This window comes from Ascaphus truei, chromosome 3 (genome assembly GCF_040206685.1).
Source record: "Ascaphus truei isolate aAscTru1 chromosome 3, aAscTru1.hap1, whole genome shotgun sequence".
NCBI classification, from domain to species: domain Eukaryota; kingdom Metazoa; phylum Chordata; class Amphibia; order Anura; family Ascaphidae; genus Ascaphus; species Ascaphus truei.
The window spans coordinates 231,574,557-231,589,309 of NC_134485.1; the positions used below are offsets into that span (position 1 = coordinate 231,574,557).

The following is a 14,753-nucleotide window of genomic DNA, read 5'->3' on the forward strand; positions in this document are numbered from 1 at the left end:
GCTATAGAATGTATATAAGGTGTGATGTACAATCTATTATTGAAATAGTTAATTAAAAAGGCATGTTTGTGGCAGTCATGAAGGTGGAAGCGTTTCGGCATTGGAGGATAGGAATTGTGCTATGTTACAGTAATAGGTTGGAGCAGGTTGTAGGAGAGGCAGTCCCTTATCTAGGCATTAGTGACATGTTGTACCTGCAGGAGAGCAGACGGAAGGCTAGTTAATAGAAGGTTGCAATACTCGCGGCAGGATAATGGAGGGGAGATTTAGTTATTGAATGACAAAGGAGAGGATATTTTTTACATTGTGCAGCTATACTTGTTTGCAACAAGTAGGTATGAGAAGAGCCAGGATATAATTGTTATTAATGCCATTAGACTAAACAGTGGGAAGGGAAAGAGGAATAGTCAACAGTATTAAAAGCAATAGTACAGTAAAGTCAAGAAGACGTGTGTGTGTGTGTGTGTCATTATCGCAGTGATACTTTTGGAAGGGCAGCTTTACTAGAGAGAGCATATAAATCCATAAAAATGAAGGCAAAATTAACCTTTTAAGAAATCAAAAACAAATGGGAGAAGGTAGACTGTTAGTGGATCAGAACATATGGTACAAATGGTATTTCTGAGAACTTGCTTACCAGAACATTCTAGAAGGAAAAGTTAACGGGAAAAAGGAGAAGTTGCAGATGTGGGTGAAAATGTTTATAGTGAAGAATGGGTGTGCGTCTTTATTTAGAGGAGTATGCAAAGCTTGTGGGATCGTCACCATTGTTTGAAGTTAGATGGAAGAGTATGTTTGGGGTAGAGTGCGAATGTATTGGTCCGTAGATTTGAGAACAAAAATAATGGTATTGACAGTAGTTGAGGGTTAAAGAGGAATTAGATGGGTGAGAGTTCATGGTTGACCTAAGAGCATCAAGGGCCAGCAAAATTAAGGTGTCGTTATAGAAAACTGTTCACTCAGTCAGAAAGTAGCATGCTTTGGATAATTATGTTCCTTGTGTGTGCCACTAGAGGACAGTAAAGAGGTTCGGTATTGAAAGCATGAGGTCCAGGAAGAAATTGAATATTACATAAATGAATCTGGTAGTAGAGTAGGTGTATCAAATTACAAAAAGATTTGAGCCAAGATTTAAGTCTAATACAATGCCATGGACAGGTAAATAACAGCAACCACGGGGATAGTAGAAAGAAGAGAACAGGAGTATCTCGGGAGGTCCCAAGATAAAGACCCTGTGAAGAAGAAAATGGCGTTGATGCTGTTGGGTTACGCAATAGACAATAATTTTGTGCACATGCAACATGCTTCTTAACCATACAGGAAGAAAATAGAGTGCAGTTATTTTTACTAGTAACTGTTTCAGTGTCTCTGTCTCACTCTTTTCTTTTGTATTTTAGCCTTACTATTACATCAACGGGCAAGAATGGAAAGATTGGCTAAAGAGCTGAAACTTGAGAAGGAGGAGCTGGAGATGCTGAAAGCGGAAGTTAATGGAATGGAGCATGATCTCATGCAAAGACGCCTCAGAAGAGTGAGCTGTACAACATCAATTCCAACTGTAAGTACTCTACAAGATGACACTGTTATTTCATGGTAATGCAAAGCACTCGTATGTATAACTAGATTATTTTTGCCGTAATTGAAACCTCTCTAATTCAGTTATACAGTTGCTGAAATGGTCAGCTGCAAAGAATTCTAAGTTTTTGTGGTATATTTTTTATTAGGTTGCCTATAACCGACCTACATAGTTTAAATATAGGCTAGACATTACACTACGGAAGGAATAATCAATTTTCTGGATCACTTCTTAACCCCAGCAAAACCGATTCATGTTAATATTTTCAGCATGGAATAAAAAACCTTCCATTTCATAATGTTGGGTAGAATATGATTTTCCATTTTAGTTTAGTTCTAGTAGCCACATTGGTCATATTTGTATTAGAGAATTAGCTGTGATGTTACTTTTTTTTGTTTATTGTAGGATGTGATGCCCTCTAGTGGATCAACATGAGGGTCTTCGTACATTAAATTATTTGAAACCTCACAGCCGTACTGTTACTGACAGTATGCTCGAAGAGCAAAACTCTGGTTATGAGTGCTTTGTATGCTAAAATTGTAGCTATGGAGAACTTTTATGTTAGTCCCTCAAAAGGCAAAGCAACCTACAGCTAATCTTAATAAAAAAAAATTTAGAGCACCTGCAGAAGTATTTTTTTTTTTTTAAATGTTTAAATGTATTCATATACCACTCTGACTATTCTACTCTGTGTGATCTTTCTCATCGTTCAGAAAACACAAAAGCGCTTTCTTTATTGTTTTGTTGCACGTTAAACTGATTAGAAATGTTTGCTTTTTTTCCATTGATTCTGATTTTAATGTGTTACTTTTCTTCCCAGCCAGAAGAAATGACCAGATTGAGAAGCCTAAACAGGCAGCTCCAAATTAATGTAGACTGTACTCTGAAAGAAGTTGACTTGCTTCAGTCGAGAGGTAGAGATTTGAGTGCTTAATTTTTCAATTAACTTATGTCACGAAAACTTTCATATCGACATTAGTAACTCCGTGCACGGTGCATACCCTTCTTAATTATTAATCCTTGGAGATTGCATGAACTGGAAAATGTCGTAATAACAGAAGGTTATCACATAGGCTTTCCATGTTATTTTTCCATTTTTTACATGTATATCTTTACTACATTGACGAGTTTTATTTGTAACAAATTAATTTGTAATTGTTCGATTTAGTACAACAATATTTCAACTTGCTTTGCTGCTAAAAAAAAGTTTAGTTTAGTTTTAGTGCGCATGATTAGAGAAGTTCCTGATTTATTACACTAGCAAATGGCAGGTTGTTGCATATGAGGTGACCAAATCCTCTTCTGATAGCGCAAAAATATTTCCAATCAGATTTATTGTTCTCAATTACATAAAACCACACCGTAATTTTTTTTCGTACTGGTACAAGAGCAGGCACAAGGAAAATATATTTAATATGCAAGTTTTTTTAAAAAGCACTGAATAAATAGACATTTTAGTATGAGCGGCTTTTAACTGGGCATGGCTTAGTGAGTGATTACAAAACATTTTTTTTTTTAACTTGAGGCAAAGGAAATTAATTTACAAGTGAACTGCAAATTCCTAATCTTAAGTATTCATTAAGATTAACTGGCCTCACATTAAATCTCGTAGCATCCTACATTAAACACACTGTCTCTATTTGGTACGCAGCAGGTAATGGTCTATAAAGCCCTTCAGTTAAAAAAGTCTGCCATGCAAGAGATAATAAATTTGAATTGTCCACTTGCCTACATTTCCTATGCAAGGTGATTTAACTCTCTTAGATCCGCTTATACAGGCTCACCTGATACTGGATTTTAACTTGTACAAGCTATTTGTATGTTATAACAATACCATATCTGTACAAACTAAAATAGAACATTTTCCCCATGTACTGTATTATGGAATTTACCTAATTTGTTATGGGACACTGTTCCAGTATGTTTAAATGTTTTCAGTGTACCCTGGCCTCCACCCAATATGTGGAGAGGCTGAGCTTTCAAGATACTGTATTTGTATATACATTTTTTTTTTCTGTTTGAAACATTAATGTATACTTACCATTTATCTAATTTATAAGTTTCTATATTCATATTTCACAAGGCTAGAAATGGTTTGGTATCTCGTCCAGGGCAGATTTTTTGTTTGTCTGAAAGTTTAGTCTGGTCTGAATGCGAGTTGTACATGTATAGTACATAAGATGTCATTCTGAGTGTTCGGTTTAGCAATTTTGTTTGTCTGCTGTTTTTTTTTTTTTTTTTTAAACCAGCGTGCACTTTATTTTAAATCTGATGTTTGTAACAGAAGACCTTGTTAATATTTAATAGTTGTGTTTTCCTAGGAATGGGAAAGCTTGACCTGAAAGCAATGAGTAACTTTTATGACAACTTGGCTCCTGGTCCTGCTGTACCCCCTAACACATGTAAAAAAGGTAATTGGCCAACTAAATAATATTGTGTGTATTGTTTTATTGAAAATATACCATAAACTTTAAAGCTATAATAGGAATTGGTTTTGCAAATTCTACTGTTTTCTGGTTGTTTACATACGGTATATGAAGGGTAGTCTCACATGAAAGGGCAAACCTTTTCTGAACAACTTAATGTAACAGTATTAATGAGTGTCTGTATTTCTTTTAAGTCTGCTTAATTTGAATGTTACCTGGTAATTTATTTTCCTTTCCCATTAATCTCTTTAAGCAAATTATGCTGTCATCATTTGCCAGACAAAACATAACGGGAAAACTCTGGATGAACAATCTCTCCCTGCGTATAGAACAGTTTACAAAAGAGATTAGGTGAAAATTGTATAAATACTCCGAGTTCTGCAACTGTGGAGACATTAAAGAGTTTAAAAATATTTACACCGCTCATTGACCTATCCTTAACCTATAGAACTGGCATTAGTTCACATTAGACTTAGGAGGAATTACCCATTTGAAGCAGCCGTGGTACAGCTGAGAACTGTCACGCCGTGATAACAGTATTTAGAAGGGAATTCCAGGGAACTTAAGTACAGGCAGTCCTCGGTTATCCAACACAATGCGTTACTCAAAATGACGTTGGATAGCAAAACGTTGTAAAACGAAACACATTTTCTCATAGGAACACTGTTTAACTGAAAGGTTCCGTTCCTGAAGGCATTTTTAATGCTAAAATACACAAAATATTTTACGCAGACAATAAGATATTCAACACACACATACATTATATAGTGCATATACCGTATTATATATATAGTATAACATAATATATAATATAAAAATATATAGTATATATATATATCATATACACATAAACAACTTTGCAAAGCGTCGTAAGAGCGTTGGATAAGCCGTTTTGGCGTTGTAAAACTGAACATAGGTATGCATTGCATAGCGTTGGATAAGCCATTCGTTGTAAAACGAAGCGTTGTAAAACGAGGACTGCCTGTATTAATAACTATCTGGTAAAGACTTGTGAGATGAAATGGCTAATTATTAATAGATACCAGTTTTGAACTATATGCTACCACATCCTAATTAATGAAAATATTAAATTGGCCCTACTCTAACCTGTCAGTATAATATACTATGTGCTGCTACTTCCTAATTAATGCAGCACACCGGCTTCTCAACACCCCCCCCCCCCCTGCTGCTTAACCGTGGTAGTTCTTGCTCTGTGGACCCTTCACTGCCTACCACTGGTGAAGTTACCAGTTTTAAATCTTCCTGCAGGGGAAACAGAATGACCCCGGAATCTGCCGCCAATAGGAAGCTGCAACGTCATCGTATGAGGCTTCCGATTGGACGCCCAATTTAATTTCCACGCAGAAACACTGGTCACTTTACCAGTGAGTTAATAAGAGTTTATAAGCAATAACAAGATAAAGAATTGCTGCTTTAAAATTGCTATACAGGATGAATTAACTTTTGTAGACTAAACGCTGAATTAAATTGTAATTGGATATATACAAAAAAGGAAATAACTATCGTAGATAGATTTTTTTTTTTTTTTTAAATCCATTGCCAATTTAGTGTATTACACTTTTAATACGTGGTTGAAACTGTAATGTCTATGCGAAGGAAGGAAAGTAAAACAAGTACATTCAGGAACCCTTTCCTAAAATCATGGCCTAAAACGTGATACACATTTGTTATATCTAATGGATAATATACTACTGAGCAGTACATAAGAGGTAAATTGTGTAAAGTAAACTGCAAGCATATTTTTTGTATAATATGTTTAGCTTCAAGTTGGATTATGCACACGTTGTTGGACAGTGCTTCACCACAGCTGCTGTCTGGTTTTACATTGTCTTCATTCAGAGTCATCAGATCAGTCTTCAGGTGAAAGAAAAGCCAGAAGAATTAGTGTGACCTCAAAAGTAAAGGTTGAGCCTCCTGATTCACAGACTGCTGGTGCTCTGGATAATGGTAAGTATCTTAATCACTGCTACCAAAAAGGGGGCTTTCAGCAGTGTACAGATGGGTCTGTTTCCTTGGAAGCATGGGGAAGCCATTGGTCTCAAGTTAGCCATTGCTAGCCTTGCACTTAAGTGAGCAAAATGTAATATCAGAAAAACTTGCAGTGGACTTCTCTAATATTTTAACAGAAGAATGTTTTGCTGCTGTTTAATATTCTTATTTTATACGGCTTCATGTGTGTAATGGGTGTAACCCCATCTGTAGTCCTATCTTGAAAATGAGGTAAAATATATAATACATTAACCTATAATTTATTAATTTTAATCAGATTTTAATAAAGCTTGACGTCATTCAGTTTTCCCAACATGAAAACATTGACAGACACATTTGTAATACATGAGCAGATCTAGTGAGATTTCGTATGTGCTTTGGAGTTTCAGCCCTACAATCCTGCTATACAGTATCCATGTGCTTTTTGTGTATAAAGAGCATATGCAGTAACTGAGTGGTGAAACATTAGTTTAGAAATGTAGTTTCATAAAAATACATTTATACACGTATACATTTCTTGGCTTGGACGATTCGGGATAGAAAAAATGTGCAACATTTTGATTGAGGATTAACTGAATAAAAGAAACTAGAATGACAAAAAGCTTAAAAAGAGCTCAAATGAATACTACCTACATGCAATATATAATAGTGATAAACATTAAAGCGAAACTCGAACCCCTGCCATTATCATGATATGAAAACCATTCTGGGAGCATAGCTAATTGCCCGACATCAGGCGGCCACAGATGATCTTTAGGTGATAGAGAGATGTTTTGTCGTTAAAATGTTTGTGCAGTCTTACTATTGTGTATTAACTAGCTAAGAGACCCGGCGTTGCCCGTGAGTTAAATTTCCCCGCTAGGAGGGGGGGGGGGGGGGCGGACAGGCGGACAATGGACAGTGGACATGAGGGGGGGGACGGACAGTGGACATGAGGGGGGGACGGACAGTGGACAGGAGGGGGGGGGACAGACAGTGGACAGGAGGGGGGGGGACAGACAGTGGACAGGAGGGGGGGGACGGACGGTGGACAGGAGGGGACGGACGGTGGACAGGAGGGGACGGACGGACGGTGGACAGGAGGGGGGGGACGGACGGTGGACAGGAGGGGGGGGGGGGACGGTGGACAGGAGGGGGGGGACGGACGGTGGACAGGAGGGGGGGGACGGACGGTGGACAGGAGGGGGGGGACGCACGGTGGACAGGAGGGGGGGGACGGACGGTGGACAGGAGGGGGGGGACGGACAGTGGACAGGAGGGGGGGGACTGACAGTGGACAGGAGGGGGGGGACTGACAGTGGACAGGAGGGGGGGACTGACAGTGGACAGGAGGGGGGGACTGACAGTGGACAGGAGGGGGGGACTGACAGTGGACAGGAGGGGGGGGGCGCGGACAGTGGACAGGAGGGGGGGCGCGGACAGTGGACAGGAGGGGGGGGCGCGGACAGTGGACAGGAGGGGGGGGCGCGGACAGTGGACAGGAGGGGGGGCGCGGACAGTGGACAGGAGGGGGGGGGCGCGGACAGTGGACAGGAGGGGGGGGGGCGCGGACAGTGGACAGGAGGGGGGGCGCGGACAGTGGACAGGAGGGGGGGGGCGCGGACAGTGGACAGGAGGGGGGGGGCGCGGACAGTGGACAGGAGGGGGGACGGGCAGAGGACAGCGGACAGGAGGGGGGACGGGCAGTGGACAGCGGACAGGAGGGGGGGACGGGCAGTGGACAGCGGACAGGAGGGGGGGACGGGCAGTGGACAGCGGACAGGAGGGGGGGACGGGCAGCGGACAGGAGGGGGGGACGGACAGCGGACAGGAGGGGGGGACGGGCAGCGGACAGCGGACAGGAGGGGGGGGACGGGCAGCGGACAGGAGGGGGGGGGACGGGCAGCGGACAGGAGGAGGGGGGACGGGCAGTGGACAGGAGGGGGGGGGACGGGCAGTGGACAGGAGGGGGGGGACGGGCAGTGGACAGGAGGGGGGGGACGGGCAGTGGACAGGAGGGGGACGGACAGTGGACAGGAGGGGGGACGGACGGGGGCAGTGGACAGGAGGGGGGACGGACGGGGGCAGTGGACAGGAGGGGGGGGACGGGGGCAGTGGAAAGGAGGGGGGGCAGTGGCCAGGAGGGGGGGACGGGGGCAGTGGCCAGGAGGGGGGGACGGGGGCAGTGGCCAGGAGGGGGGGACGGGGGCAGTGGCCAGGAGGGGGACGGCTCCGCTCCTCCCCCCCATGCGCAGCTCCGGTCCCCATCCTACAGTGTCACACACTGACACACACACACACACACACACACACACACACACACACACACACACACAGTGTCACACACACACACACACTGTCTCACACACACACACACACACAGTGTCTCACACACACACACACACACACACACACACACACACACACAGTGTCTCACACACACACACACACACACAGTGTCTCACACACACACACACACACAGTGTCTCACACACACACACACACACACACAGTGTCTCACACACACACACACACACACAGTGTCTCACACACACACACACACACACAGTGTCTCACACACACACACACACACACACACAGTGTCTCACACACACACACACACAGTGTCTCACACACACACACAGTGTGACACACACACACAGTGTCACACACACACACACACACACACACACACACACACACACACACACACACACAGTGTCTCACACACACACACACACACACACACACACACAGTGTCTCACACACACACACACACACACACACAGTGTCTCACACACACACACACACACACACACACACACACACACACACACACACACACACACACACACACACACACAGTGTCTCTCTCACACACACACACACACACACACACACACACACACAGTGTCTCACACACACACACACACAGTGTCTCACACACACACACACACACAGTGTCTCACACACACACACACACACACAGTGTCTCACACACACAGTGTGACACACACACACAGTGTCTCACACACACACACACACACAGTGTCTCACACACACACACACACACACACACACACACAGTGTCTCACACACACACACACAGTGTCTCACACACACACAGTGTGACACACACACAGTGTCTCACACACAGTGTCTCACACACACAGTGTCTCACACACACACACACACACACACACACAGTGTCACACACACACACACACACACAGTGAGTGGCGGCTCACTGCGGGTGGGGGGTTTGTTGTCGCGGAGGCAGCTGCAGGTGGAAGGGGGTCCTTCCGGAGGCTGCCTGCCCACTGCCTGTCCCCCCGCCGGGGAGGGAGGGAAGTGAGCGCCGGGGAGGGAGGGAAGTGAGCGCCGGGGAGGGAGGGAAGTGAGCGTTGGCGGCTGGCCAGGAGGGCCGCGGCGCGCTTCCTCTCCTCCGGGAGCCGGTGCAGGGCGGCGCACGTGAGGGTGAGTGTGATGGGGGGAGAGGAGAGAGGACAGAGGGTGTGTGTCTGTGGGGGTTGGGGGGTGTGGGTGGGGGTGGGGTTAAGTGTGTCCGAGGGGGAAGAGAGTGGCAGTTGGGTGACGTCAGAGCCACCAATCTGATTGGCCAGAGGCTGAGGACCAATCAGATTCACCGCAGCTAGTAGTAACCTTTCGATTTTATATATTAAGATTGTCACTTGTCCCTTCTAATCTACAGTATAAAAAATAGTTTTCTTGTTATCTTAAATATTTGTTAACTATCAAATTTAAACCAACAGAAATTGGAGTTTATTACAAGCGATTAACTATTAACCAGCAAACAGCAATTAGAATGCCTCAATATTTGATAGAGGAAGTAATTGAAGAATATTGGAACAGAAACACAAAGTACCAATTTTTGTTAATTAAGCAAAGGCTTTTATCAATATAGAACACTTACATTTTTACATTATATCTATTCTAAATTCTTCAATTGAATATTGATTTCTTTGTCATTACTTTTGTAAAACAATCCAATATTTTATATAGCATCCCAGAGAAACGCATTAGAACTGAGGAAACCTGTTGACTTCTCTCCAACAATTATAATGCTACGTTTGGACCTTTTGTTCTTTTATTTAAAGCCTGAGTTATTGGTTCAAGACTAATTTGAGAAATCTTCGTGTGATGCCCATGAGTTATGGCTATTTTTTTGCTGTAAGGTTCCGAAAACGTTTAACAACTTTTGTGCTTATACAAATGTCTCCTAACAAAATTAGGCTTGTCAAATTGTGGATGCTTCCTAATGTGTATTAATTTGACGCACTCACCAGGAGGTTTCAATGATAAAAATGGTGAAAATCTGTTCGCCACAATAAAAAGCTTGTAAACAAGACATCAATATATTTCAGTATCTGAAATTTGAACTGTTTTATTATACTAAGCAAAACTTATTTTAGATGCCTAAAAACTCCCACTTCAAGGAGAGAAGAATCTATTGAAGTACCAGACAAAGTCCTTTTATTGGCAGGCAAAATAACCTCACCGGGGAGGAAAGACAGCGGTAACGGCCGCGCAGCAAGTGAACAAGGCTGGACTGTGCTGTGAAAAAATCTTCTTTATTATAACATGGAAGTTAAAAAAGAGAGAGAGGGAGGCACCCCCCGCAACTCTAACGCGTTTCAGCCGCAACGGGCCTTTCTCAAAGAGTACCAGTCCTTTTATTGCCTGAAATATTAATGGTGTGTCTTGCATACCTTTATACAACAATGACCTCAAAAAACATCCCAAACACATGTAAAGCACCTTTAACTCCTTGTTGAAAAGTGAATCATTTGGAACCATTAAATATTAGCAAAGGTTTTTTTTTTATCACAATTCCTTATTGCACTTTCTTCCAACATATCATTCCAATGTGACAACCTGTGCATCCACTATTCACCCTGGAAATAAACAAAATTGCTTTGATAAGGATGAGATGCAAGAGGATTAGATTTTGTATTTAAAATTGTGTATGAATAGCCGTTCATCAATTTTTGTTGTCCTTTGATGTACCTAATGGTTTTCTTGTCTTTGTGCATTTAAGATGTCTAAGGATGTTTCAGGAGACTAACCCAAAATGTTTCTTTCCAGTTCATCGGCAGAGGCCCAGCCAGAGGTCGGGAAGGGATGAAGATTTTGAAGGGTCTCCATGGAATTGCAATAGTTGTACTTTCCTCAATCACCCAGCACTAAACCGCTGCGAGCAGTGCGAGATGCCTCGGTTCACCTGACTTCACTGCAAAAAGCTTCACTTTGCTTGAGGTTTTATATAGAAACTGTCCAGCATGAAAGTACGGGACCTTACTCAACTGAGAAGAATCAGCAAGCTGAGCCCACCGCCAATGCTGCAGTTGGAAATTTGTTGGTTTAAAATGAGATTAGGCAGATGAAATCAGTGGCAATGTTGATCTACCAAAAGTCTCTGCGATCTTGTGCATTAATGATGGAGGTCTCAAGATGCTGGTCATTTGGTTGCCGTCATTTTTATTTCTCCGGAAGACCACATTCAGCAAGAATGTGTTATGGGGAGTGCAATGTTACAGATCCTCAGACCAATTATTTGGACTTGTTCAGCAGAAGCTAGAAAATATATACTTTCCCTCTGCTTCCAGGATGTATTCTACTAAATGAAGACATTGGTTGGGAGCAGGTGCTGTAGTATAACAATATGTTATGAAGCATATTCAGAGATAAGTAATTGCTGCTTTCTTCAGGGTAATTGTGTCAACATGGAATGAAAAATGCTGTTTTAAAACGTTGCGGGTGAGAAATCAAGGTTTTAGCATTACCTTTATAGAGCACACTATCTGAAGTGATACTGCAATCCCTTCTGTTTATGCTGTGCCCAGAAAAGCTGTATCATCAAAACTACTGGTTCTGTTCACGATTTTACTATAACAAGCTGAAGATGGAAATATTGCTGCATGTATTTAGTCTTTATCCCCCTCTTAATGAAGCTTGTAGGCACATTAAACACGATCATCATGTATGATTGCTCCGTAAGAGCACAGCACACTTACGCCAAATGCTGAACGTACTCAAAGCTTTTTAGAATATATATATAGATATAGATATATATATTCCTTTGAGCTTTCCCTTTTGTGAATAATGCTTGATGTTTACAGCACAGAAGGTACTTTGTGCCCCCAATGGACCCACTTGACTTCAATTAATATAAAAGCAGAAGATGAAATAAAATATTCAGTATAGCTGTGTTGCACATTGTTAATAAGCCTTCTTATAAAAGTTAGGGCAGATTTAGAAATGTTGTGCACTGCATTTTTTAAGGTAATCATAATTTTTCATGTTTTTGTTGGAGAACAAAATACATCAAGAAATTAAAAATATATGGTTTAAAAATCTTGCTGGTACTTTAATGCATCTAAATTCCTGTATTGTAAAGGTGATTGGTTTGCATCTTGCAAGTTGCTGAATTAATAAAGCACCCAATTGTTTTGTGAAATCACAACAGTTGAGTTTGGTCAATTCCACAAAATGAATTTTTCTTCTGAATAGAGTTTTTTTGTTTTTCGTACATGCAAATAAGGGCATTTGCCTCCCTTGCAATGAGGTAGCTGCACAGTTTGTAGTAAAAACAGCTGTAATCCTTCCCAGGAAATATATGGGGTGTGTCACATTTTTTTTGTCCGTATAAATTTAGATCCTCACAGTACACACATGCAATGTGCACGTTTTGCCTGTTTTGTATTTTTACCCTTACAGGTTCTGTTATATATTTGATCACAAATTGAATTCTACACCTTGAATTAGGCTGTTTTAGGGAATTTAAATACAGTAGTGGAGAATAATTACTTTATATGGATGTAGTGTTTCTTTTGTTTCTGGACTACTGCAGAAGAGTTTGTAGTAAATTAGCAGTGGAGGTAAAAGTGCAAAGAAAATATTTGTAGAGATATGCTATAAACCAGCAGTGCGCAAACAGGGGGGGGGGGGGGTGCGAGACTGCCTGCGGGGGGTGCACGGTTTACAGAGGCCCCGCGCACTTCCCGAAGGCACTAAAATTAAGAGCCGGGGGAGCTGCTGGGCCTCTCTAAACCTTTACTTACCTTGGCTCCACACGCGTCGCCAGGACAACGCGGTGTCAAATGACACCGCGAGGTCATGCGATGTCACTTTGCTATGGCGTCGTGACGCCGGAGCCGACGCCAGGGGGGGTGAGGTAAAACATTGTTAGAAAATCGCGCTCATCAGTGTATACCCATGTGTCATAAATATTAAAGGAACAAGTCTAAACCAATGTGGCTAAATAGAGGTAACGGAGGAAATGGAAAAGAGGCCGGCATTCTATATTCTTAAGCATGTAATATAGTAAGCGCGTGCAGGCGCACGTTTAGTGCCTATAGGCAAAATGGTGACGCGCGTGGGTAGCAGGCGTGGCCATGACGTCACAATGGTAGGCCACACTGTGATTGGCTCGCAGTGTCACGTGGCACAACAGCCACATTTTGTTGTATTTCCACACAGCTGCCGCGCCAACGCTGTCTGCCGTGTGTGCGCACCGGCACTGAATAAACTGTCCTAGGGAGACAGGTATTTATCGACAATTCAGGAGAAGCTGAGCGCGCTAGTAAGTATGAAAAATTTGTTTATGTAAGCGCCGAGCGTGTGCCCGCGCTTCGCGTGAGCGGGGCTTGTGTATATAATATATGTGTATATTGTCAGGAGTATGAGTGCATTGATGCACTCACTTCTCTTCTCACTCAACCAGATGGGGTTGAAAATTTGTTGACCAGTACCCAAATAGTGACTCTGGTTGAAAGTCTGACTAAGCCACCTAGCGAGTTAGACAACATCACTTTGAATTCTATGGGGAATGATCCTCTGTTAAATTTCACACTTCACTCAGATTATATGGATGGAACAAGTAGATTAGTTGAGTGAGGATTTGGACGTGGATCTGACTTTGGAATTCAAAAACTCGCCATTTGTGCCAAAATCCACATACTTTCCATATCAATCGAAAGGTAATTTCATCGATACATTTTATACATTGGTTCTGAAGGATCTCGAGCAGTTGTGCCAAAATATCACCAGACATATTCATAAAAATCTTACAAGGGAGGAAGACTTGGCACTGGTTAATATCAGGACCAATTCTGAACTCATTGTGAGACAAGCTAACAAGGGGGGCGCAATTGTCCTGCAGGATCGTCAGGACTACCTTTTGGAGGCGGGACGTCTTTTGCAGGACAGGTCGTCCTACCGCGTCATGGATGATGATCCAGTGAGAATTTATCAGTTAGAATATTTATCTCTTCTTCAGGTAGCACAGGGTGAAGGTATTCTCATTAAAGCTGAGAAAGATTCTATGGTCACTTCATTGACGACATCCTTATTTTTTGGGATGGGGAGAGTCACGTACTAGATCATATACTCACTTCATTTAATGATAATCTAATGCGACTTAAATTCACGCATATCATCAATCAGGATGCGGTCACATTTTTGGACCTTGATTTATTTGTCGACAGAAATGATATGACAATCCAAAGCAGAACTCACTTTAAACCAGTGTCGGCGAACAGCTTTCTTCAATATAGTAACAATCACTACAAAAAATGGCTAGATAATGTACCAAAGAGTCAATTTTTTATGATTAGGCGCAACTGCTCGAGAGATGCAGACTTTAGACGCCAAGGTCATGATTTGATGGACAAATTTCAAGAAAAAGGCTATGATATGCAATTGGTTGATCAAGCTTTTAAAAAGGCGGAGGCATTGAACCA

At 42.4% G+C, this 14,753-nt stretch overlaps 1 protein-coding gene across 6 annotated transcripts in view; it reads left to right on the forward strand.

Annotated features, from left to right (window-relative positions):
* Nucleotides 1-12,475, forward strand: part of TAB3 (TGF-beta activated kinase 1 (MAP3K7) binding protein 3) — a 39,913-nt gene extending 27,438 nt beyond the window's left edge. For 3 of the 6 annotated variants that reach the window (XM_075590286.1, XM_075590285.1, XM_075590287.1), the window contains 5 exons: nt 1,398-1,558; nt 2,397-2,490; nt 3,898-3,987; nt 5,863-5,970; nt 11,098-12,475. In XM_075590286.1, coding sequence (XP_075446401.1) covers nt 1,398-1,558; nt 2,397-2,490; nt 3,898-3,987; nt 5,863-5,970; nt 11,098-11,237 — 593 coding nt within the window. In that variant the 3' untranslated portion in view covers nt 11,238-12,475. Of the gene's footprint in view, nt 1-1,397; nt 1,559-2,396; nt 2,491-3,883; nt 3,988-4,255; nt 4,354-5,783; nt 5,803-5,862; nt 5,971-11,097 lie in introns of those variants that run through there. The other 3 variants (XM_075590288.1, XM_075590289.1, XM_075590290.1) reach the window with 3 other exon arrangements.
* Nucleotides 12,476-14,753: the final 2,278 nt, after the last annotated feature.